Here is a 27,573-nt window from a genome sequence, read left to right on the forward strand (position 1 = left end):
TAGCTTTTATTGGTATAGTGTGTTTTTTTAGTTGGTATATACTGGTTTAGCATTGATATAGTCATCTGAAAATGGGTTTCCACAAGCCAAGAGTAAGAAGTGCTATTTCTAATAAATCCTTAAGTCCATAAATCATGAGAAGCTAGGCAAAGGGCTATCTAGAGGAAACAGCAGTTATGAGAGGAAGGTCAGGAGACTGTAAATATGAGACAACAGTACAACATCTGTTCCTTCATGTTAATGAAAAAGGAAAAGCAGGAGACTGAACTACTGGCCAGTCCTTTAGGACAAAATCACCATGCCTATGCAGGACAAAAACATTCAACTGTAGCAGTATAATCTATTTCAAAAGAACATTATTTTCTACATATTACTGAGGGTCTTCGTTTACTTATAGGTATCAATGATTTGTTTCAGTAGCAGGCTATTCCTACCTTCTTCACATGGTTCTGACTGACTAGAAACACTGAAACAGCAAAATCTGTTTGGCCAGTTAGAGTGTTACAGATTAATATTTAGACCTAGATTTTGTTTCATTATATGCTTTGTACTCATGAATTATAGAATGACAGATGGTAAATTAAGAGAGATGATGTTCTTGGGGTGGATATCAGCAGATATGGGTTCAGTTCCAGTCTCTGACAAGAACTTACCAGTGCCTTTGGGCAATCCATGTTGTATCTTTCTGTATTTTATTTGTAAAAAGACAGTAATTATTGTTTCCATGCTTTGCTTGTGTTCTTTCTTTAAAATTGTGTCTGGGGCTGTTTCTCAGTGCTTATTTATAAAGGGCCTAGCATAATGGGATTCAAATGTCTGTTGGGGCTTATAAGCAACACCAACATTCACCATAGTGCATTGGATTTATAATTTTAAAATTGTTTATTTTTTTTAAAGCTACTATGTTCCTTGAACAATGGAAGCGTTTGCAGATGAGATTGAGTTACTTCTGGGATCTAACTGGACTGGAGGAAGAAGAAGTAAGTTTCCTCTCTCTGTGCTAATTTACTGTATAAATTATTCCATATCTGAAGATATGCATTGATATTTAGATTTCTCATGAGTGTTCTCCAGCCCAATGCAGTACATAGCTATGGTTTTCTAAATGACTTTAATACAGTTTTAAGTACCAATGTATCATTAAAGAAATCATCACCTCTATCTTACTGGTTAGCACTCTAATTTTAATAATTAATGTTGAAAAGGATTATAAGATAACAGCAGATCATTCTTTGCTGAGAATGCCCATATGCCATTTTACAGAGTATAATAACAGAATGATACAGAATACTTTGTCAGATAGATGCTACTTCATTATGTATAACAAAAATTCTCTGTGATTATGATTGTAACATATCAGGGTAACGTAAATAATAGTCGCATCCAGGTCTGTGCTGCATCTATGATGCCCTAAGTACAACATCCTGAGCTCTAGGTACTCACCCATACAGTGGTTGCAAGCACCAAGTGGGCCTGGTTTCTTGAGAACAATTTTTAAATGCTTTGCAGTCAGCCCATGGGGCTTCTAGCTGTACCTGAGTACATACTTGTTTATCAGTATTGGCAATGTCCCTAAATTTGTTTTTAGTTCTGTTCTTAGGCATTGTTTCACATGTCGTGGTCTATGGTCTGTTTAAATTACCCACTCTCACCAGAGGATTAATTTTTAACTCTGACTACAGAGAGCGCAGTTACTAGCCCTAGTTATCATACTAAGAATAGGTAGACTTTGGTGCTTCTATTACATATCCCCTAGAAATAGATGCTGATGTGGCTCTAGAACAGGGTCATATTCAGTAATTCAGAATTGCAGCAGTTAGATTCACTTTTATCTTTAATGGTGAACCGAGTACCTGTATGGAACAATTCAGTGTGCCTTGCTCTCTTCATTGACTTAATATAAAATGTGATCAGGTTCCAGGAAGGTGAGTTGTAGGCCTGCCTTGGTTTGATGGGAGGATTCGAATCCATTTCTTCATGTTCCAGCACAGTTCCTTAAACAACAGACCACATACAAGCCTCCAGCCCTGCTACTTGAGCTCAGCTCAAACAGGGTGTAGAGTGCAAATAACCTAGAAGAAAAGTAAGCTGACATCATGAACTTAATGATGTAGCATGGTGATAATGTTATTCCACTTTTGTCTATTCCTCAGATAAGATCATTGGATAAAATAAAAAAATAACCATAAGAACAGACAGCAGACTCCAGTGTGCCTCTTCTTCCATCACTATCCCAAAATGCAGCCTCTAGCACTGTCTTTAGCACAAGGGACACCTCCCAAGTATTCCTTCACTGATGACTTGACTACAGCCTCCCCTATTTTGCTCTGGTTTCTCAGCTTTTTCACTAGTCTCTATCCAGTTATGAAGTAGATGATGCTCACAGTATAACCCAGTACTTGCAGTTTGTAAGTCGTGATGCAGACCAAGTGCATCAGCACATCAGAAATTACTGTTTGTCCTATGTGGAATGTCATACTGCTACCCAGGAGAACAGCAATTTTGTACTAATTACAGTACAAACTGAGAGGCTGGAGAGAAAACTCTTGGCCCTGCAGCACACTTGATGAACCCACCAGATTTTACTGAATTTCAAGTTCATCATCTGCAGTACAAAATCCTGAGATTTAGCTCAATATTTGCAAAATGCTGTGAAAGAATCTATAGATGAAGAGCTCTGAAGTGGTAAAAGTTTGTGGACAGGAACTGTGGGATCAGCAAGAATCCTTTGTTTATGATAAGTGAAGGAGTGCCAGACACATCTCAGCACAAGAACGAGGAACGTAGAATCATAAAAATAAGGTGGAATGGACCTTGAGGGGCCATCCCTTGTGCATGGTAGGATCAACTCTACTTAAATCATTATGAAAAGATGTTTGTTTAATTTGTTCTTAAATAAATCCAGCAGTGGAGATTTCACTTCCTTCCTAGGCAATCTATTCTAATACTTATCTATCCATACTACTAATAAGCTTTTGCTAGTGTCTACCTTCAATCTCTTTATTAAATGTTCATTATTTTCTTCTTTTTTTCAAAGATAAAGAGAAGAGATTACCTCTGTCCTCTTTTCAGAAAAATTCAACATAATATAATATCTCTCTGTCACCCTTTTTTTTAAGATGAACTAGCCTTTGCTCTTTCAGTCTTTGTTCTTAAATAATTTTTCTAGATGCCTGTTTATTCTTGTTCCCTTCTGGACATTTTCTAGTTGATCCAGCTCTTTATTGAAGAATAGTGCTCAAAATAGACATGCCTCTTGACCTGACATCGTAAGCAAAAAGCCATGACCTGTATCATCTTCTGTCAGCTTTTAATACTTCAGCAAAAATGCAAAAGTTAGGTCAGGTGAAGTGATGGTTGGAGGCCATCTTGGGCATAGCGATCATGAAATGATAGAGTTTTTGATTCTCGGAGAAGTAAGAAGGGGGGTCAGCAGAACTGCTACCTTAGACTTCCGGAGGGCAGACTTTGGCCTGCTTAGGAGACTGGTTGACAGAGTCCCTTGGGAGGCAGTCCTGAAGGGCAAAGGAGTCCAGGAAGGCTGGACATTCTTCAAGAAGGAAATCTTAAAGGTGCAGGAGCAGGCCGTCCCCATGTACTGAAGGACGAGCCGTCAGGGAAGAAGACTGGCCTGGCTGAACAGAGAACTTTGGCTGGAACTCAGGAAAGAAAGGAGAGTTTATGACCTCTGGAAGAAGGGGCAGGCAACTCGGGAGGACTACAAAGATGTCGTGAGGTTACGCAGGGAGAAAATTAGCAGGGCCAAAGCCTAACCAGAATTTAATCTGGCTACTGTCATAAAAGACAATAAAAAATGTTTCTGTAAATACATTAGCAACACAAGGAGAGCTAAGGAGAATCTCCATCCTTTATTTGATGCAGAGGGAAACATAGTGACGAAGGATGAGGAAAAGGCTGAGGTACTTAATGCCTTCTTTGCCTCAGTCTTTAATAGTAAGACCAGTTGTTCTCTGGGTACCCAGCCCCCTGAGCTGGAAGACAAGAGACAGGGAGCAGAATGAAGCCCCCATAAGACAAGGGGAAATGGTTAGTGACCTGCTACAGCACTTAGACACACACAAGTCTATGGGGCCGGATGGGATCCACCCAAGGGTACTGAGGGAGCAGCGGAAGTGCTCACCAAGCTTTCAATCCTTTATCAGCAGTCCTGGCTAACCAGGGAGGTCCCAGTTGACTGGAGGTTAGCAAATGTGACGCCCACCTACAAAGGGAGCCAGAAGGAGGATCCAGGGAACTATAGGCCTGTCAGTCTGACCTTGGTGGTGGGGAAGGTTATGGAGCAGATCATCCTGAGTGCCATCATGCGGCATGTACAGGACAACCAGGTGATCAGGCCCAGTTAGCATGGGTTTATGAAAAGCAAGTCCTGCTTGACTAACCTGATCTTCTATGACAAGGTGACCTGCTTAGTGGATGAGGGAGAGGCTGTGGGTGTTTTCTACCTGGACTTTAGTAAAGCCTTTGACACCGTTTCCCACAGCATTCTCCTGGAGAAACTGGCTGCTCATGGCTTGGACGGGAGTACTCTTCACTGGGTAAAAAACTGGCTGGATGGCTGGGCCCAAAGAGTTGTGGTGAATGGAGTTAAATCCAATTGGTGACTGGTCACAAGTGGTGTTCCCCAGGGCTCAGTATTGGGACCAGTTCTGTTTAATGTCTTTATCAATGGTCTGGACGAGGGGATTGAGTGCACCCTCAGTAAGTTTGCAGGTGACACCAAGCTGGGCAGGACTGTTGATCTGCCTGAGGGTAGGAAGGCTCTGCAGAGGGATCTGGACAGGCTGGATCAATGGGCTGAGGCCAGTTGTATGAGATTCAACAAGGCTAAGTGCTGGGTCTTGCACTTGGGTCACAATAACCCCATGCAATGCTACGGGCTTGGGGAAGAGTGGCTGGAAAGCTGCCTGCTGGAAAAGGACCTGGGGGTATTGGTCAACAGCTGACCGAATATAAGCTGGCAGTGTTCCCAGGTGGCCAAGAAAGCCAATAGCATCCTGGCTTGTATCAGAAATAGTGTGGCCAGCAGGACTAGGGAAGTGATTATCCCCCTGTACTGGCACTACTGAGGCCCCACTTTGAATACCATGTTCAGTTTTGTGGCCCCTTGCTGCAAGGAAGACATTGAGGTGCTGCAGTGTGTCCAGAGAAGCACAACGAAGGTGGTGAAGGGTCTAGAGCACCAGTCTGATGAGGAGTGGCTGAGGGAGCTGTGGTTGTTTAGCCTGGAGAAGTGGAGGCCTAGGGGAGACCTTACTGCTCTCTACAACTGCCTGAAAGGAGGTTGTAGCAAGGTGGGTATTGGCCTCTTCTCCCAAGTAAAAAGTGATAGGACAAGAGGAAATGGCCTCAAGTTGCACCAGGGGAGGTTTAGATTGGATATTAGGAAAAATTTCTTCACCGAAAGTGTTGTCAAGCATTGGAACAGGCTGCCCAGGGAAGTGATCGAGTCACCGTCCCTGGGGGTATTTAAAAGATGTTTTGATGTGGTGCTTAGGGACATGGTGTAGTGGTGGTCTTGGCAGTGCTAGGTTAACGGTTGGACTTGATGATCTTAAAGGTCTTTTCCAACCTAAATGATTCTATGATTCTATGACTCTGTGATTCAAGGTTTTGTTCACCTTTTATTCATTAGATTCATAAAGACGAGGATAAATTTGTCTGTAAGTCAGATACCGGCACCATGTTTCAGTGGTGGTGAAGTCTTTACTAGTGTTGAAAATTATGTTGGAAAATGGAAAATTGTGTCTGATCAGGTTAGGCCAGAAGGAACTAGCAATGGAATGCACAGGATCACTTAACATAACAAGAAGGAAAGGGACAAGGAAGAAGTTCAGAATGTTTGACAGTTTTAAGACTAGATGGGGTTAAGTTATTTATTCTTATCTATTTCTTTAGAAAGGGAAGTTATGGAACAGAAACAAGGAGGAAAACAACCATAAAAGATGAGAAGCTGAGAAGTACATTGTGAGAATTATATTGAAATAAATGCCTTCAGTGTTATTTTTGTGGACTCTTGACTATAAAATTTTCAGTAAAATTACTTTCTTTAAACACACTGGGCCAAATCTTTTGGTCCAAAAGAGAGATTAATTTAGTTCATTTATTTGTGGCATTATCTTGGCAACGGCAGTCTGAGAAAGCAGACTCCCTAAGGCTTGCATGCATATTTGCAGATGGCAGCTGTACAGACTTAGAGGATTTGCATTTGTACATCTGAAATCTGCAAAAATAATAGGTAGCATTGGGTACTAGATTATAAAACAGATAATTGTGTTGAAAAGCAATAGACCAACTGATAAATAAATGGGAGAGGGAAAGAAAAGAAACAAACCCAGACCAGAACCATGAAAAGAGACAAAGCTTTGGAAACACCATGAATAAGCACTGAAAGTGTCATGCCACAGATGTGTGTTTGTGTAACTCAATCAAACAGGTTATGCTTTTTTTTTTTTCAGTTTTTGTAATAAGGGATATAGCCATCAATAAATCAGGGGCAGAGGTGGGAGAATTCATGCCCTCTTCTACTTGTGAAGGAGCTGGTGAAGAAATACTGAGGGACTCTAATTAAGGATAGGGGTAGTAGAAACTATTGGCCTCCCATGAATCTTCAGAAATTGTATTTCTAGGACCCAGGATATTCCTGCTTTAGGTTTTCTGGGTGGAAGAGATTGTATCTCATTTTACCAACAGTCCTGTGTAAACTGAAATAGAAATGCAATTATAAAAGATGAAATCTTAGAATCCAGAGCAGAACTCAGAAGAAGAAATGGACAAAAAGTCCACACTAACTGAAATGCCAACGAGTGGAGGTCTTGTTATTGTTCAAATTGTCATGCTGTTACACTGTTTCTGTACAACAACAAGGAACTTAGGTGTCTGTCTTCATTAGAAACATGTCTGGTCAGTTACAATTTTAAGTTAAAATCCTGTCTCTGTAAAATGTTTGTAAACTTTTTTTGCAAACTCTAATTCTCAAAGTCTTGTTCCTCCTTTTGCTGTTTAATGACTTTAAAAAAAAATTATTGAACCCTTGGATTCATGGATTATCGCTGAGTTAAGACAAAGTAATAAGGAAGGTAGATTAGGTAGGACAATTAAATAGCTAGCAGACTTGGTGACATTAAATATGTTTACAGATAGACTAGACTATTTCAGTTGGAAGGGACCTACAACAACCATCTAGTCCAACTGCGTGACCAATTCAGGGCTGACCAAAAGTTAAAGCATGTTCTACGGGCATTGTCCAAATGCCTTGAAGAGTGACAGGCTTGGGGTGTTGACCACGTCGCTAGGAAGCCTGTTCCAGTGTTTGACCACCCTCTCGGTAAAGAAATACTTCCTAATGTCCAGTCCAAACCTCCCCGATGCAGCTTTGAACCATTCCCACGCGTCCTGTCACTGGATACTAGGGAGAAGAGCTCAGCACCTCCCTCTCCACTTCCCCTCCTCAGGAAGCTGTAGAGAGCAATAAGGTGACCCCTCAGCCTCCTTTTTTCCAAACTAGACAAACCCAAAGTCCTTAGCCACTCCTCATAGGATATGCCTTCCATCCCTTTCACCAGATTTGTTGTCCTTCTCTGGACACATTCAAGTGCCTTCACAGCCTTCTTAAACTGTGGAGCCCAGAACTGCTCACAGTATTCAAGTTGAGGCTGCCCCAACGCTGAATACAACGTGTTCCATTCTCTCTTAACTCAGTCATGGTTTAACTCAATCTTATCTACTACTTTTTCAAAATCTTTTGTGATCTGATTAATTTGATGTTTTCAGCTTGTCTTCCACCTTGCAAATGATAGGAGCAGACTCCTTTTCTGAAGTTCTATTAGTGTCCACTAAAACAGGCAGTAGAAGACATTTTTGTTTGCTTAAAAAGTGGAAGAGTGAAAAGCAGACTCTAATAAAATGTGTATTCACAGCTTAGTCTTCTTGGGAAAAAATAGTTAGTAATGGTAAAAGGAGAATGCGTAACTACAATATTTTATGTTGTCTCTGATCTCTCCTTTCATCCTTATTACTTCTCAGGTTTCTTGTGCCAATGAGATCTTAGTTTTGGGTTATTTTCCCGAGATGCATTAGCTCACATTTTTCCCATGCTTATTCTGATTTTCCTGTTGGGCCCATGTTTCCAGTTATTTTTGATCTCTTTATATGTTTTTTTACTACCTTTTCTTGGGTTTCATCACTCCTTCCAGTGAATCTTCTGTCACCTTCATTAAATTCCTGTTAACACTAATTATTTAATGATCCTAGGATAGCCCTGATGTTCCAAACAAGTCCTTTCAACATTAGATTTAAGTGCTATGTTTAGGAGGATGAGAGTTTTATTAGGATAGTTGGAGAAGGAATGTTGAAAAACGGATTATATCCCTCAGGCCTTAGGGGAAACTATTTAGTACCAGCTGTTGCTCCATTAAAAAATTACACATGAAGGCACACTTTAAACATGTTTTAATTTGTAAACTATAAGAACCAAAACAGGTGATAAATCCTTTGCTTGCCAAGAAATTGGTAAAGATATATGATTACATTTTTTTCATTCCAAGACTGTTGATCCAGAAATGTGGCACAATATACTGGGGCTCTAGTCATTTTTCCTCTTTTATTTCTCTTCTACCAGACATATCAACATGCTTTAATTTCCTTTCTTTTATTCCTTTCCCATTATAATGACCTCCTGTGTCCTTTCCAGGACTGAATTGTCTGCAAGCCTCAAAGCTGTTTGATTCCTCATAGGTATACTTGATTCCCCAGGATGTTGTGATGGGCCATTCAAAGGCCGGGTCACCTGGGGTGGCATGAGTTCTTTCCTCCTGCAGTCCCCTGAGTTCAGAGAGGAGGTTCACATCTTCATGTTCCCTGGTGTAAGCGCAGAGGTGGGTAGTTGCTTGGAGTGTGAAGCTATGGAGGAGGAGCTGTTATGGGCTCTTCCAGCATGTGCAGCATGCAGTTGTTGTTGCCCAGGGCATGGTCATGGCATGGATGATGGAAAATAGGAGCTACTGGCAGAGGAACAACAGGGAGGAAACTCCTGCTTTCCAATAGTTCTCTGTCTTGACCTACCGCATCCCATATCCAGCACTGCCCCTCTAAGAACAGGGACCATCTCTAGGTCTTTCCTTCTTCCTCTCCTACTTCCCAGTGACCCAGGAGATCCAGGTGGGTAAGCAGGGTTTGCCAGCAATGTGCTTCTTGCAGAATAGGCAAGATATGGAGTGAGGGTAGGGGATCTTGTACTGTAAGAGAGTGTGTGTTCTGAGGGAGACAGGTATGAGGAGGTGGAGAGGGACCTTCTCCTCTCCCAGAGTCTCACAAACCCTATCTGCATTTTTCAGGTCCCCCAAAGTCACAGTACTCCCTCTCCCAGCTCTCTCATGCAAAGTTCTTTTAGACACCATTGTTTTTTCTCAGCCCCATTTTTCCTCCCCTCTGTCCTCCTCTGTTGCACCTAACAAAATCAATTTTCCTGTGCACTGAAGATGTCTTGGGCTGATTCAGTATTAGGTAAATTAAACATGCTGACAGCCTCCAAGATTAACCTGCTATTGGTGTTAACAAGGAGATCAGAATTTGGTCCTAGTTCAGGCGGTTGCTCCAGGAACCTCAGTACCATATCACTATGTATTCTCTTGTGTGGGGAAAGAACTTTCTTTTTAAGGAAACAAGCTTTTTCTTTTAAATTTAAAATGCATTTTACATTTACTCATGTGTATGAACGGAGGCTGCCATTTTTTTAACCCCAACTGCATATGTAAATAATGTGGAAATGTGTAAGAAACTCTTATTTTAATGAACTAGAATAAAGGGACTTAAATGTCATTTATTATTCTGTAAAGTCTTTTATTGCTAGGTCATTGTTATTTATTCTGTGTTTTTTTTCTCATGAAGTGTCGGACACAGGAACGTTAATCAAGACTGAAATAAGATGGAAGGAGAAGTAGCTCTTCTCTCAATCTGCATGAAGTACTAAACCCAGTGAAAGTTATTTCTAAAAGTACTTTTGAACTTGGGAAAGGCTTTAAAAATTTAAGAATAATACTTTGTGATATTGTTTAATGACAGCCAAAATTGCCAATTTTTTAAAATGAATGCAGAATTTCAGAACTCATATTTCAGCAGTCAGAATAGTTTCCTATTCTTTAGTTTTGCTTTAAGCTTTTTTATTTTGTTTAATTTTCTTCATTTTCGCATCCATATGGACACTTATGAGTAGTGCAACATTGTTGCAAACTCATGCCTAGAAAAACTCTCCCACATTAAACCTATATCAAATATGATTATGTGGTGTGAGACAATGTTTTATTGATACAAGTTTCAAATGGCCTTGCTTTATTCATTACTTTCCAAGAGCACATAAGTGTGTGTTTTTTCCTAGATTCATCCACACGTCTCTGGGTCAGAGCTATAGAAATAATTCTAACCATTGGAAAACATAAGGACTTTTTTTGGTTCTGGATCTTGACTTCAAATCAGTAAAACACCACTGACTCTTTTTAGATCTCATCTTCCTGCTTCCATCCTACTCTGCTACTTCTACTGCAAGATTAAATTTCTTCTAGGCAGTGTAGAAAGTTTTTGCCTTTTTTTGTGTAGGTTTGTGTGAAAAGCTTCTGATCTGTACCTTGTCTGTTAATAGTTCATTACACAATAATGAAATTCTCACTATCTCTGAATGTATGCCTATCACAGCATTTTCAAATATGAATGCATTAAGGTAGACATCTTGAACTGAGATTTTCAAAGGAGTCTGAAAGTTAGACATCCAGATTCCATTGGCTTTTCCATACAAGGTGGGTGACCAGCCTCCTTAGACATAACAAAACGAATGCATATGTAAAAATGCAACAAAAAATGTAAATTCAGGCACCTGAACTATGTGGCACAGTTTCTAAATGAAAATCAAACCGCTTCCTCTCACTTCAATGAATGATGTGATTCTCTCTTTTCTAAAATTCATGGGTTTTGCTGAGGTGATTATCTATGGATTTGTTTACCTCAGTTTATAAAATTAAGAGGCTAGGTTTTGTTCTTTTTTTTTAATGTATTGGCCATGTTATTCTCTGAAGTCTTTGGAAAATCTAGACTCACAGGGTGAAGCTGCATAAAATGCCTCAATAGTTCACTGCTACCACTAGGTAGAGATCCCATCCTTACTTTCATGCTACTAATTCTAGTGTTTCACCCATCACCTGAACCTACTGACTAAAGCTATAGAGAAGTAATTCCAGAAATAAAGTGCACAGTGTTTGTGGTGGAAGGGTCAAATTAATTAGATAAGTTTTCACATAGTATAATCAGGGCATTGGGCAAAGAATGTGTGGGTTAGGAAGACCCTTTTAGCAATGAAGAGCCATTAAATCAGCTCATCTGGAGCATGCAACTTCATCTATAGATCGCAGCTGCGTAGCAGCCTAAGCCAGTCTAACTCCACACTACCATAGTGCTACTATCCCAGCCATGCAATCTTGTTCTTCCTCTTACATGCGTGCTGGCAATCATACAATTGAGTGGTGAACAGTTCAGACAGCCGATACACCTGAAGGGTAGCTGGGAGTATGAGGGATAGGAGTTTTTATCCTGGTCATACCATGCAGCTGCATGTGCACTGGTGTCAGTGTAAGGACAGAAATGGAAATGTGTGGCTAGTGCAAGGTGAAATTGAGTTTGAGACTATGGGAGCCCAGGCTTAGATTGGCTTATGCTGCTGTGAAACTCAAGACATTAAACTCAAGCCTGAAGTATAAAAGCTTTTGACTACAAATTCAACATTTGTGTTGTTTCAAATCCGTTGTTTTCTTGAACATTCCTGCTCTAAATCCAGTCATTGGGATATTTATGGGAAACAATTAAAAGAGACACTGGTATGGCTGAAACAAATTAATAAAGACTGAACAAATATTTATGGTCAGAGAAAGATTTTTAGTTCAGATTAGCTAAAGTATCTGTATTTCTTCACAGTAAGAGAGGAGCCAATGCTCTAATCTGGATCATGGTTCAACTTTAAAAGTTCAAAAAGGTTTGGAAAGACAATGGTCAGAATATACACCTTCTGGAACCAGAAAACTCTGGATATTATAAAGCTTTTGTTAGCTTGCATCTGATGTATATGCTTTAAGATGTCATGGTTTAACCCCAGCCGGCAACTAAACACCACACAGCTGCTCAGTCACTCCCCCACAGTGGGATGGGGGAGAGAATTGGAAGAGTAAAAGTGAGAAAACTTGTGGGTTGAGATAAAGAGAGTTTAATAAGTAAAGCAAAAGCTGTGCACACAAGCAAAGCAAAACAAGGAATTCATTCACTACTTCCCATCGGCAGGCAGGTGTTCAGCCATCTCCGGGAAAGCAGGGCTCCATCATGCTTAATAGTTATTTGGGAAGACAAATGCCATCACTCTGAATGTCCCCCCCCTTGTTTCTCCTTCACCAGCTTTATATGCTGAGCATGACATCATGTGGTATGCAATATCCCTTCGGTCAGTTGGGGTCAGCTGTCCCAGCTGTGTCCCCTCCCAACTTCTTGTGCACTCCCAGCCTACTCGCTGGTGGGGTGGTGTGAGAAGCAGAAAAGGCCTTGACTCTGTGTAAGCACTGCTCAGCGATAACTAAAACATCCTTGTGTTGTCAACACTGTTTTCATCACAAATACAAAACGTAGATCCATGTAGCTACAATAAAGAAAATTAACTCTATACCAGCCAAAACCAGCACAGATGTTCTAGGAAGTATGCCTTATAATGTTATATAGGGTCACATTGCTTTTACCTAGTGTGCCAGGTTGCCTGTAAGCCGCAGGTTCCAGGTGCACAGAGGCTGAAAGGAAGAAAACTCCAGGGAAATGAAAATTCCAGAAATATAAATAGCCAGTGCTGAGAAAATACTATTTCATAAAAAAAAATCCCATCTGATATTACCTGGAAGAGAGTTTCCTGTGTGGCAGAAAAACTGGGCTATTTTTGAGGCATTCTTATTAAAATGGGAGAGACTGATAGAGACTTTGAGATCTGGCATACTAGAAATGTTCTTACCTTATATTCACTTATCTTTCTCTGGTAAGGGCAAGACAGGGAAATTAATGGCATTTGAAGTAGTTCTATCCACAGGACTGATATAAGCACTATATTGTAAGTTTGATTTATCATTCTACTTTGACAGCTACTTGCCCACTCAATCATAGATCTAAAATCTATGATCTTTGACAAGCTTTAATAGGATGAATCTACAAAATGTTTGCCTCTTTCATGCATCAGTGACCTTCTCTTTTAACCTTCTCTCTAAGTTTCTTGGGATCACTGTGGTGTATAATGTGCAATATGTAGCCTTGGACCAATGACAATTTCAAGGCCCAGTGTCTCATGATTTTGATCTTACTTAGAAGAAAAATACCTTTTCCTAGTTGGAGGAAACTGGTGGTTTCTAACCGTGCTAATTTGTAGGATATTTTATCTTGAGACCATAACTTTATGATTTGTGAAAAAGCTATTTTAGATCAAAGTTAAAGGATTTTGCAGTGTTTGTTGTATTTCTTTTGTGAGAGATACAAATCTGTAATCCATCCAAAGTATACTCAATCTTAAATATTGACAGAGAAAAATTTCCATAAACACAGTCCCCTAAAGAGTGCCTCCACAGCCAAGTGTTCCCACTGTTACACATTATCAGACAAAAAAAGAGTACAGTGCCCAAAGAGGAAACATTCCATTCTTTAAGAACATTTCTTTGGAGAAGGGGTTTTACGCTTATATAGTGGCTAAAGTGATAGGGTCCTATTCCATGACTGTGACTACTTGATACCACCATAGGACAACTGAAAACAATAAACGTGACAGTGATATGCACAGACTTTTTAAATTTTCTAGAGTCCAGGTAATATTTTATCAAAGTTAGAGCAATAAGGTAAGTTGGAAGTTGTTCCACTGACAAGCTGGGTGATGCCCCATTTTAATGGGCTAGCATCCAACTTTACAGCTGGGTTTCTTCTTTATGTTTGTCAGCTCATTTCTTTCAGCAGTCACTTATCATGCCATAGAAAAAATAGTGTTAAGCAAAATTTTCAATACCGTAGTCTAAGGGACATCTGGCTTCACACAATTCCACTTACCAATGTAGGAGTATTTAAATGGGTTGAAATTGAATTGAATAATGAACAAAAATAAAAGATGCTATATTCTGGTACAGTTACCCACAAAATGTGATATCTTGCCATTACAATGGCAGCATTTGATTGTTTGATCTTAAGGGCACTTAAAAATCTGAGGCCATATGTCAAAATTTAATTTTGAAGGTAATTCTCTGAAGCACTACTACTGGTCTTGCTCTATGGGAACAAAGGCGTTATATCTATCTATCTACCTATCTGGCAAATATGTTTCCATAACTTACCTTATGACTTCTTTTGTTTTGACTGCTTCAGTTTTATGTTGCTTTACAATACCTTTGATAGCTGAGTTCCTATGTACTTGTACAGTGGCTTTTGTCTTTTAACATCCCTAAACATGTAATAATGTTAGATGACTTATTCAAGCTTTTGTTTTAATTTTACGTAAATCAAATTTATTGTGCGGGTGATCTGGACTAAAAAGATTGTCAACATCCACCAGTGATCCCTTCATACGTGCTGAGATATAAAAGTACTTTTCCTTGGATGAGCATCCCGTTACTAGGACAATCTAAACAGATCATTGGTGTGAATGACAATCTCTTCCTTAGCCTTCTCCCCCCACCCCCCACTATGTCATCATTATAAGAAATAGAGGATTTTAGTCCTTGGTTTGTAATAATTAACCCTCTTGCAGCAGAGAGCAGCTGGGCTCTCTGTTCTGTTCATTCCAAGTTTCCATCTTGATTTAGGGCAGCACATGGATCATTCCAGTTCTCATTTGTGGAAACCTTCCTTCCTACCAGTGTGCACTGCTTTGCTGCTGTGCTTGTGTTCAGCATATTAGGATAAGACTGTTCAATGAATTCTCAGTGTTTCTTTGACTTTCCTTAAAATCTAAAAATGAAGCATTGGGTTGGCTTATTTTTTGCTGATAACTCCTTTGGTCTGTTAATTTGGGATAGTTTCTAAGGTTCTATTTTTTCTTAGCAATCCAGATGTGTTTGTCATGCATGCTTTGTAAAATTCCATTATCACTTTCTTCCTAAATCAAAGAGAAAGTAAGGAGGGATCAGTTCTTTTCATATATTCTTATCAAACTGGATCATTACCTACACAACCTTAATTTGCAGTGTATTATGGATACACATGTTGTAGGTTTGAGGCAAATCCTGGAGACCATTCTCAGGGAAAATTCCCACTGACGTCAATATGAGTTTTGTCTGAGTAAAAATTTCATGATTTAGCTCTTTGTTTTCAGGATGGGAATTACCATTTTCAACTCTGAGCACTCATTTGGCCTCAAAGTACCTTGGCTTACATGGTTTTCAATAAGTGTCTGGCAGCTGTACCGGCAAACTTCCAGCATGATATTCATGTTTATCCCTACATGGACATTTGGCCTTCTTCAAGTCATCACAACTATTTCTAGCTTATTGTCCTAAGTGTAGAACTCTTCCCATTTTCAGACAAAGAATTAATTCTGAATCACACTCTTTTTACAGCAGAGTGGAGTTGTTCTTTACATCGATGTATATATGATCGGGGTCAAGTATATCTAAATCTGTATTGTAAAGAATAGTTTCATGCAATATAATCATAAAAAGAAGATATAGATACATGCATTCCAGGAGGCACTGTGGTCTCTTCAGTCAAGGATAAGATGACTTGGCAGATTCAGTGAAGACAGATCAACTAATTTTCCAATTCAGATGTAGGTGTATGAAATGCAGTTAAAAGGACATTGAAATGTCTTACTAGGAAAACTAAACACAACTTGACCAAATTTTAACAGTATATACACTCAAAGCAAAACTGTCAATAGCAAAAAAGTAAGTTACAGTACAATGTTTTTCTTGGCATTTAATTTTCTCACCCTGTTTCCTTTCAAGCCAATTTTCAAAAGTTGCTCTGGCCTCTGGCAGCTGCCCCTGGTGTCCCAGAATGCTTTGCTTAGCATAAAATAAGAAAAAAGGAAGAAAGCAATCCAGCTCTGCAGGTGCTCCCATAGTGTGATTAGATCTCCTCAGTTTCTTACAGCTTCATTTACCTCATTTCCCTACTTTCATCAAGCTGTCTCCTCTCATGTAGCCATCCATGCCTGCTTTCATCCTTGCTCCATTTCAGTCTAAAGATACTTCTTCCATGTAACCTGTGAACGTTATCTAAGGAAGCATGATACGAATTAATGTAAATCAACAAGCTAGTGAAAACTCACAAAACATCAAGATACATGCATTGACCACAGCATCTTTAGACACTTATTGTTGTACCTTTGTCTTTCCTATCCCCATCCTGCTCACCAACGTTTTTGCTGCTGATCAACTTTAGTAATGTCAGAGATTACCTGTGCCTAATTATTTCTTGGAGTTCCACATACACTCATAGCACTTTCTGAGCAATAACAACAGTGACCCTTGTGACAAGAAGTGCTATAGTGATTCCTGAATGTCATTCATTGTGGTATTGATTTTTATGTGAGGCATAAGTAATGTAAAAGAAGTCTGTGATGCAAAGAGTGTCACACTTGCACCCTTAAAACATGGTTTATTAATTTCAGTAGTACATGAAATTACTAGTGTAAAACAAGCTGTCATGGTAGCAGTTTCATTATATTTGTTTGGTATAGCATCGTAGTGCTAGAGTCTCAGAGGCATAGCTGTACCTGAACTTTAGAGAAAAAAAGTTCTCTCGAGCCTCCCATGTTAGTACCAGACTCCCTGGGAGAAGTAGAATGCATGTACCATTTGTGGTACATGCCTTTAGGGCAGACATACATATGACTTGTTCATAGTTCAAAAAGATATGGAAATATTCATTTAAGGCAGTTATTTAAATGATAGTCTGTTCACATACCTGTTGAATGTGTCAGGAAAATCTCATGATCAGGATAAACAATACATTGGAAGCCTCACTGTGTCTATATACTGGTGTGCAACAGAGAATGCTCAAGTTGGTGTTTGATGTAGTGAAAATGTTACAGATAACAGAAAATGAACAGCACATGTATCCCCCAAGGAAGACTGCTGAAGTTCCATGCAACCCCCATTCTATTGTCCGTGAGGATTTATTAATTTTTAAAGAAATGGTTTTTGTTCTCCTCACAGCTATCAGATTCATTAAAAAGCATTAGTAAGTGGATTTTGTGACTGGGCTGATAAGCACATGTTCTAATTATAGTAAGGATGGATGGTATGACCAATGCCATAGGAATAGCCTTTTTGTGGGAGGCATCAAATTCAAATTCCAGACTCTGAATGAATTCGGAACTTGGCGGGAATGAGGATACATGGCATTTGTCTTTTTTATGAGCTGTTCTCTTTAAAATCCTGGTAAGTTTGTGCTACCATACTTAATTTATGCTCTAATTTGGAAAAGAAAAACATAATTTGCAAGCAAAGCTTGAAAGGTTATTGATAGGGGAAACTGGACCAGATCTGACAGCCCAAGAGAGGCGAAGCAACCACAGCTCCATGCCCCCAGGTCCAACCTGTAGCATGTATTCCTAGTAGGCATACGTACACAGAGCACACATATACACCACATAAGTGCATATATGGCCAGCCGCACAGATCACACAGACACACACAGCAGGCACACAAATACAGACAGCACAATGGCCTCATCCTGCTCCTCTCCCTGGCAGAGCAGGATGGAGGCCTGCTAGTGAGAATATATATATGCACATATGTACAACGTGGATCCCCCCAGCAGCTGAGCTTACTCAGTCTGCCCAGTAGCTGCCTCTGGACCCCAGTCTCCGCAGTTGCTGGCAGCCAAGAGGTACAAGCCTGCAACACTACAGCCCCTCTCCAGTTGCTCACTCACACATACATTCTGCTCCCACAGAGCTGGCTGAGACTCCCAGCAGCCAACCCACCCTGGTCCTTGAAGGCACACACACACAGACACACACTCCAGTGGGTCGCACTCCTAGAGACACCCAGACCCTGTGGTCTCTCTAGCATTTGGCTGGGACTCCCCTGGTCCCTCTGATAGCCAACTCCACCATGGTCTCACCCTTAGAGACTGTGCTGGTTTTGGCTGGGATAGAGTTAATTTTCTTTATAGTAGCTAGTATGGGGCTATGTTTTGTATTTGCACTGAAAACAGTGTTGATAATACAGAGATGTTTTAGTTGTTGCTAAGTAGTATTTATAGTAAATCAAGGACTTTTCAGCTTCCCATTCTCTGCCAGGTGCACAAGAAGTTGGGAGGGGACACAGCTGGGACAGCTGACCCCAACTGACCAAAGGGCTATTCCATACCATATGACGTCATGCTCAGCATATGAAGCTGGTGAAGAAGAAGGAAGGGGGGGGACATTAGGAGTGATGGTGTTTGTCTCCCAAGTAACCGTTATGCGTGATGGAGCCCTGCTTTCCTGGAGATGGCTGAACACCTGCCTGCCCATGGGAAGGAGTGAATGAATTCCTTGGTTTGCTTTGCTTGTGTGCATGGCTTTTGCTTTCCCTATTAAACTGCCTTTGTCTCAACCCACAAGTTTTCTCACTTTTACTCTTCTAATTCTCTCCCCCATCCCACCGGGGGGGAGTGAGCAAGTGGCTGTGTGGTGCTTAGTTGCTGGCTGGGGTTAAACCACAACAGAGACTCACACCTCCCTGGCTCCCAGGCACTTCACCTACTTGCCAGCTACTCCAGCTTGATCTCCACTAGTGCTTACATACTCAGTCTCACACCTGCACTTAGTCCCGTTGCTGGTGGTCAGACCCCATACAGACCAGTAAACTATTTACATGTGACCGCCCCTTTTTGTCCCCTTATCCCTCTATTTTTCCCCAGTTGTTCCTCCCCAAGTGACCTAGATCCCTCCCTTCCCCACCTTTGGTTCCTCCCCTAAACATCCTATAGCAAGTCCTCTGCAATCCCTAAATGCTCTTCTCCTGCATCCCATAATGTATCCCACACCTCTAGGCAGCGATCCCCCTAGTCTGAAAGGTGCTGTGGTGTTGAATCATCTTGATGGCTTGGATCGTGAATAAGTGACCAGCACTTTTTTTTTTTCTTTTCTCTTAATCATAATCACACATTTGGTTGGGTTTTTTTCCTTTTTCAGGAGCATCCCAGACCAGAGTATGAAACCAAACTGCTGCAGAAAGTGCTGAAAAATAAAACCATCACAACAGAAAATTCAAATGAAGTAAGATACAACTTACTTTTTTCACTTACATTGGATTTGTGTTTTGTTATATTTTAATTATCTTTTTGTCTGTGATGGATAGTTTGCAAAAGACACTTTTTGGTGCTCTTAATCAGCCTTGTAAGTTGCTTGCTAGAGGTCTGGTGTTATGCAGCCCTGCAGTGCCATTTGAAGGCTTTGAGGTCATCATTTTGCTAGCTCTGCAAAGTAAAGCAATTTGCATAGGAATATGGTTGACAGGTGGTTTGAGATCTAATCTGTAGAGTGATGAATGATTAGTAAGATAATCACAACAGGAATTCTTATAGCAATGACCTAGAATTTCAGTACTTTCTGGACAATCAAGAAAACAGCTTTTATTATTGTGATTTCATTTGCATAGGTAACATTGGCATCTTTAGTCATGTTGCAGTTACACAGTTGTGAAGTTTTGATAGCATTTCCAGTATAAATGGAAAAACAATAATTGGTATATCATTTTTAGATGAAGTGTGTTTAGGCTTTCTATAGCTACTTCAAACCTAAGAGCAAGCACTTTTTTTCTCAATCCTCTCTTGTAAGATGCTGATTGAGGTCTATTTCCTAAGCGCTCATAAGCACCTGAGCTTATGTCAGGTGCACCTGACCTAAGCACCTAAGGTCTATTTTCCTAAGCACCCTGTAGACTTTGTCCATTAAGCTTGATTAACCATTGCTTATTCCCTGCATGCCACATGCGCCAGCAAAACCAGAACATTCCAAAAACGTGTCCAGTTTCCAGGTAGAAGGAAACAGTTTAATTCGTTCAAACATTGAGAACCAGTATCTGAAGTGGAGAATACTCCAGTTTTCAGCTTTGGTCCAACAAATTTAGCCTTGCAGCTTATGAAAGAACTTAAGTATCCCTTTCTTCTGGTGATCACCATGAAGATTGTGAAGTGTTTCCAGTGAATCTTTCCTCTCAGTAAGACTTCCTTTCACCTTGGGCCCAACCAAACTCCACAAAGATAATCTTCCCAAAGATTCTCAATTACTTTAATGGGCTTTGGACCTTGCCCAAAATGAGCAGGGACTCTCACACAGCAAGCAGTATGGGGAGGTCTTCCCTTACACATTATACAGTTCTCTAGGCCTTCCAAGTGAGGGATCAAAGTCTGTAAGAGACGGATAAAGCAGCTGCTGCCATTCACATTTTTCTGACTTAAAGGAAGTGAAATCTGGAAACAAGTCAGCAATTGATGCTGTAGACTTTTGTAGTCATGAAGCAGTGTTAGACGATTATTGTGCTTAAATGAGACACAGAAATCATAGCATTATACATTAGAAATTAATTTACGGTAAAAGAAAGCAATGAAAAATGCTAAGAGCATAGGTGGAAAATGAGAAACAATGTAAAGATCCAGCACTATAAAAATGGGAAGAACTCCTTTCAGACATCAAGAAGGGAAAGGCTTTCCTGGAATATTTTTTCTCCGAGTACTTTTTGTGCCAATGTGGATAGAAAAATAGCACTCAGAAAGAAAATATTTGCTTCAAGTTTTTGGGGCATCTGTATGCAGACTTTCTCCAATGTCCTTACAGGAGACAAAATCCTGTTTTGGAAATTGATGTAAGCATTTTGAACTGCAAAACTCCTGATTTTTAGTAATATTTAATTCTGAAGTAATTTTGAAAAAAAAAAAAATTTAGTTCATTGAGTCATTTAAGTATTTTCTGGAAAAGTTTTGCAGAGTCATCTCAATCTCTTTTCTAAACTTCATTAAAAAATAAAGTACATTGACATTTGCCATCAAACAGTCACTCATAGGGAGCAAACAATTATTCATATGGTAGAACATTTCATTTGGGTTGATTAAGGTAAATTTCTAATAAATGCATTCATCCTGCAGCTTACTGACCTCCATCTCTCCCCAAACTACTGAAATATATTCCAAATTTCTGAGCAGTTTTCCATTAGTCAACATTTTGTTACTAATTCTGTTGCAATCACTTTTTTGATTTCTCAAATTCTTTCCAGCAAACAACACATTAGTCTGGGTTTGGAAGATGTGTTGCTCAGTTGTTTATACCTCAATGTCTTATGATATTATAAGGGCAAGAAATGTTTGTGTGAGATGTGCTGAAGAGGAAAAATGCCAGTTCTTTAATTGAACTGTTATGTTTAATGTAACTGTGGAAATGTACCATTACATTTTACTTTGGAAGATCCTGAAAAGTTAGACATTAAAAGTGATGAGTATTTAAGACTGCAATAGTTCTTCTGCCTAATTTTTAGGGGTTTTAATCTTTCCTTTTTCCTCCTTCAGATGGCTGTATGTTATACTCATTGCAAGACCATTAGCTGAGGAGCCTTTTCATGGCAGGTTAATATTGAGGCACAGGTTTCTGTGAGGTCTCTGGCTCAGTACTTCTGTCTTGTTGGGTAGAAGCCAGGGTACAGGACTTTGTCATATTAATAGTGCAGATCTAGTGTCTGGACAGGCATTAAAGTAGAGGTCTCTCTGTAGTTAAAGACTCAGTCCTCCTAATTCCTTGGTTTTGTACAAATACACAGATGCCTGTGAGGTCTCAGTCTCATCATATCTTGGTTGACAGCCTAATGTCATGCATAAGTCTCTGTGAAGTTCTCACCTGAATATTTTTAGCTAACTAGTGTAATTTAGAGACATATCTTTTGGGTGTATCTGGTCAACAACTGTAGTGTGCTGTGTTGATATCAAAGGACAGGCTCTGGCACCACTGCCTAAAACTTCTCATTACTTATCTAATATGAAGTCAGAAGTCTCCAGTTCAGCAGCTGTGGCTTGTTGGGATAGAAATGATGCCAAAGCTGCAGCTATTGCGAAAATACTGATTTAGAGCTTTACTTAAAGGCATATATTTCTTTAAAATTACTGGCTTGTTTCCAGTATGTTAATTCCTCTGTTCCAGTGAGGATGTGACTAGTTTTATGGCAAGAAACTGAGCTTTTATGTGAAAAGCTCTGTGTACAGTGCAATTTTTTTTCTTGCCTTACTCCAACAAGGAGTCCCTGTGAAGCTAATTGGGTTATTTTTGCAATGAAGGGATAGGGGTTTGGTTATGGGCTGGTTTTGTGATTGCAGAAGAAAATTGACACCGCTTACAAATCTCTTGAATGATAACTTGGGAATACCTGTTAAGAGGAAACCTACTTCAACATACAGTTTTCCCTGTCTGCTGTTGAAGTCATTAACTTTAATGAGTGTGGAAGATGCCCAGCACCTGTCAGGGCCAGTAAACATATGAGTCACTCTACCCAGGCAACAAATTCCAAATCAGCTTGATGAGACTCACGATAGAAGGTATTACAGATCTAATGTATTACTTGCCCAATGGGGTTTGTGTTATAGAATATAGCTTTTATACAAATACTACTTAGGATATTTACGCTACTGTAATAAACAAAGAACAAAATTTCAGCCTACACCACCCTGTGTGATTCAGGTTGCCTTAATAAATATTTTATTGGTTATTTTGAGAGTGGGAAAGAAACTGTGAGGGCTCAGAGCACTTCACAAAAGATTGGTGTGAAGTTACTCTTACAATAACACCCTAAGGTTCTACTATTTCAGAAGAGAATTCATTTAAAGCTAAAGGAGTTGAAACATTTACATGAAATGCCTCAGGTTAGGTAGCAAATGCATAAACAGACAATCCTTATGAATTATGACATTCATTTAAAAAAAATGACAAGTTCTAAGGGACTGATTATGGAAACCTGCAATGATCTGGCTTATAATCAGTAGCACTATTTGATTCTTTGCAGTCACATAAATAAAGGCTTGCAATGTCGAGCTTCTTGATTCATGTACATTAAAAGGCTTCTTTGTCCTTGCAGCAGAGATGAAGCCTTAAGTGTGCATACATGAATGCATGTGTCTGATAATACATTCATGTAAATACAGCAGATGCAATTTTTGTAATAAAGCAATTCATATTATTTTTTGTTCTTGTTTAATACACTATAACATTGAAGAAGAGGATAGAAATATTTAACGAATAGGGTAAAGTTACTCTATCTGCACAATGTTAATTTAAAAAGGTGTTGGATGTTTGTAATCTTCTGATAAGTTGTTCCTCTCTCTGTGCAATAGTAATGTTCTCAATGGAAATACACACAGGTCAGGAAATGAAAATTGGTCTTGTGCCTGAAAACATGCAGATGGGGCTAGATCCAACTCTCACTGGAGCTGATGGAAAGAAAGCCTTCCGGTCATTTCTGGGAGAGATGGATCAGGCCCTGACTCCTTTTCATTAAATGTCCAGCTGATCTGGCAAACATGATGCAACATCATATATATTCTTATCTTTCCTATTTGGCAGGAAACCGAATAACTCATTCTACATGTTTCTCAAGGAAAATGTTCTTCATAGAAAAAAAGGACTTGTCTCTTGGCTCATGTCCTTGCTTGGAGCAAACCCTGGGAATTATAGAATCTGGCATTCTATCTTGCCTTTAATTCATTTTAAATATGAAACTGGCAGAATAAGTTATTTAAATTGTTAATTCAGCTGGTAATTGAAACAAAATAAATATTTCTTTCCTAACCATTGTTTCAGTTAACAACTGAATTAAAGCAAGCCAATTTGAAGAGGAAGGTCTCTGGTATAAGGATGATACAGGTAAATATAAAGTAGAATTGTACATTGCTGATGAATACTTCATATATATATTTTAAATATTTCAGCATTGTGAAACACAAAATAGTAATTCTCGCTACTAGTTAGTTTGTTACCCAGTTTTGCATAAGCAAATCTCCTACAAGGCCTGAGAAACACTTCAGATGTTGGAGCCCACCTCTTTATTAAGCAAGTCCTTGATAAGATTAACTAAAGGAAAACAAAAGTATCTTTTTTATATATTAGCTGTAACTCTGTAGAAGAAACCAAGATGATCGGTCACAAATACTAATTTAAACAATCAGAAATGTAAAAGAACTGTGAATAAACCCAGAGTTCCTCAATCACTAATATTGAGAAAATAATTTTTTAGCATGTATTGGACCTTATTAATGCGATAAAACCACCAATTTTGATCTAGTATTTCTTAAACTGGCCAGTGTCTTTCCAGCCTCTTTCATTGCTTTACTTTGACAAATAACTTCACTTTCCAAGCATATGGGATAGTAAGAGTAATATGTAATAATTTCATCTTTTTTTTCTTTCTTTTCAACTTATTCCTTCCATCATTAACTTTTGAAAATAAAAAATGGAGAATGACTGAAGATGGATGAGGACACTTATGACAATAATCTTAGAGAGAGATCTCATTCTCTTTATTGTACCAATATTTGGTTGGCTAATTGGATCAAGTCACATTTGAAGGGTAAATGTTATAATTCTGATTATTTTAATGTTTATTTGAGTTCTGGGTTACACCAGTTTTATACCAGAGTATTCATAAGCAGAATTTGTGTATACAAAAACTGTTGACATGGTCTTTCAGTGTGTTCTTATTTAGATGTGTGGGTTCTTTGACTATAGGGTATATGATGTGTGGTCAAACCTCTTCCCTGTTGTTGGCTTGGGATTTGGCTATCTTTGTATGGAGTAGTGTAATAAATGCAGCTAAAAATGTCCCACTTGCTCCCTGTGTCTCTGAAAATCTGAGGCGGGATTTTCTCATTTGTATCAAATAAATGAACCCAATGTATAGCCACAGTTCTGTGCTCCAGTATTTAGCATTATATTCCAGTCAGCCTTCAGAAGGAGGTAGCTCTTCCAGTACTCTTGATATGAAGAATGAAAATGCTTAGAAATATGCTGACATAGAATAATTCAAGTTGGAAAGGCCTTCAGGATTTTGTCTAGTCTAAGCTCCTGCCTAAAAGAGTGTCAGCTACGATATCAAACCAGGTTGCTCAGGGTATTATCCAGTCGGGTCTTGAAAACCTCCAAGGATAGAAATGGTAAAACCTTTCTGGACACTGTCTGACTGTCTTCATGGTGTAAAAGCTTCTCATTATATCCAGCCTGAACCTCTCTTGTTTCAACTTATGCCCATTGTCTCTTGTCCTCCCAGCATGCACCATGGTGAAGAGTGTGGCTCTGTCTTCTTGATGACATCCTTAAACAAGCTGACCAAGCCTTGTTCCTCAGCCTCTCTTCACGGGACAAGTGCTCCAGGGCTCTGTGCATGACTCACATAAGTTGAGCAATTTATTTTTTCTGGACACAGTATTTTAGATGAAGGCTAATGAGTGCTGAGAAGCGGAGGTCATGACTTCCCTTGATGCACTGGGTAGGCACTGGTTAATACAGCCCAGGGTGCTACAGGCCTTTGCTGCCAAGGCACACTCCTGGCTCATGCTCAGCTTGCTGTCTACACAGACACCAAAGGGCCTTTTCAAGAAAGTCTGTACTACTGCAAGGAGTTTTCCATTTCAAAGGCAAATCTTTGTATTTGTCCTTGTTGAATTTCATGAGGTTCGTAAAGACTCGTTCCTTCAGCCTGTCTAGGTCCCTCTGGATGACAGCCATGTACTGATCAGCATATTGACTGATCTCTTCCCCAAGCTGATGTCATCTGCAAACTTGATGAGCAAGCATTCCATCACCTCCTCCATGTCCTTCTTTAAAGATGTTAAACAGGGCAGTCCTAGTATAGACTCCAGCAGTACTCCAGCTGTTACAGTTCTCCAGTAGAGTGACTCATTAGCTAATACCCTCTGAGCCAGATCACCCAACTCGTATTTTGCTGAAGTCAAGGCAAATGACATCGACAAGTCTCCTCTTGTCCACAAGTCTAGTCATTTTCTCACAGAAAGCAATCAGGTTGGTGCGGCGTGATTCACCTTTGGTAAATCTGTAATGACTGCTCGCAATCACCTACTTTTCCTTTATGTGTTCAGAAATGGGTTTCAAAACCACTTTGCAAGGGACCAAAGTGATTGGTTGATTATCCTTTTGTCCTGTCTTTGAAGATGGATACAAAATTGTTCTTTCTCCAGTTGTCACGGCCCTTCCCTGATCTCGGTGTCCTTCCAGAAATGATACAGATCAACCTTGCAATGACATCAGCCTGCTCCTCTAGCTTCCATTCCTCTTCTCCAAAGTTATAGGTAAACGAAATCACTGCTTATCTTTTCTAAAGGAATAAATCATCATTGTTTTGTCTAGACATGAAAATAGTATTTAACTAGGAATACTGGATGCATTTTATTCAACTATTGGAGGCCGAACAGTGCAGATCAGAGCCAGGATTTTAAGAAAAAGGTATCTAATTCTTGTGAGATTCTTTCTGCCAAAATAAAAATTAGTAGTCTTTTTCAGAAGGGAGCTTTGAACGTAGAAACGAGAGAAAGCAGGGCTGCTGTTTGTTGGTCTTATTTGTGTTACTTATTAAGATTTTGGCTCAAGGAAGCATTCTTTCTAGGGCAGTACTACAACTTGTGTTTTTTAATCATGTAACTGGGACTTAAGCATACGATTAAAGTTACGCACATGCCTCAGCATCCTGAATACGGATACAATTAAGTGCTTTCTTGAATTGAGGCCTAAGCTTCTTATTGACAACATTAAAGATGATGAAGGTCTCTTTCCTATTAAACTGAATGGAAAGACTCATTCCTACAGGTTCTATTCATCTGTACTTGAAATTAATGGGAGTTCTGCCTGAGTAAGTAATAAAGTATTAGTCCTTAAGTCTGCAGTTACTGCAGATGACTTACTATCACATTGTGCCCAGTCAAAGACTATAATAACAGTTTAGAGGGTTACAGCAAAGTCTCAGGTTGAAAAATAAATCTCCAGAAGTCTGCTGGGTTTTAATTTAATGCAGATACTTGAACTTAAGAAAAAACTAGAGTATTTTCCCTTTTCTGTGTGCTGGTGACAAACTCCTGTATCTTGGAGTATATTTTTTACCTTCTGTTGAGCATATTTATAGGGTAAATTCCATGCTATTAATCTCCAAGGTCAAAACAGAAGCCCAGATTTGGGACAAAATTTACACAAATTGGCTGTGGAAACAACAGTCAGTTAAGCTAGTTGCCAAGAATTTTTTATTTGATGCATACTGCAATCCTGTCTGCAATTTTAAAGAAATAAACTGCATTTACATTAAATTCCTTTGGGCATCCATCCCATGAAGATTGAAATTCCACATACTCCAAGCTTAAAGAGCTAAAGAAGACAGTTTGAACTGCTCAACTTTTGCAGCTATTACCATGCTTAATTGAAAAATACTTGCCTGCTGATCTGCTGATTTTCATGATTCACTTAATTTAGGGATAAGATGGCATTGTGTTTAGAAGCTCCTTCACACCATGGTATTTCATGTAATAGATAAACTTCAA

The 27,573-nt window shown here is 39.4% G+C and overlaps 1 protein-coding gene across 1 annotated transcript in view; it reads left to right on the forward strand.

Moving 5' to 3' along the window:
- The window catches only part of ANO2 (anoctamin 2), a 194,372-nt gene that overhangs the window by 75,733 nt on the left and 91,066 nt on the right, over positions 1–27,573 (forward strand). Inside the window, exons 13-14 of the mRNA XM_075491534.1 lie at positions 898–980; positions 19,193–19,276. Of these exons, the coding sequence (XP_075347649.1) occupies positions 898–980; positions 19,193–19,276 (167 nt within the window). The remainder of the gene's footprint in view (positions 1–897; positions 981–19,192; positions 19,277–27,573) is intronic.

Source organism: Mycteria americana, chromosome 1 (assembly GCF_035582795.1).
Source record: "Mycteria americana isolate JAX WOST 10 ecotype Jacksonville Zoo and Gardens chromosome 1, USCA_MyAme_1.0, whole genome shotgun sequence".
Taxonomy (NCBI): domain Eukaryota; kingdom Metazoa; phylum Chordata; class Aves; order Ciconiiformes; family Ciconiidae; genus Mycteria; species Mycteria americana.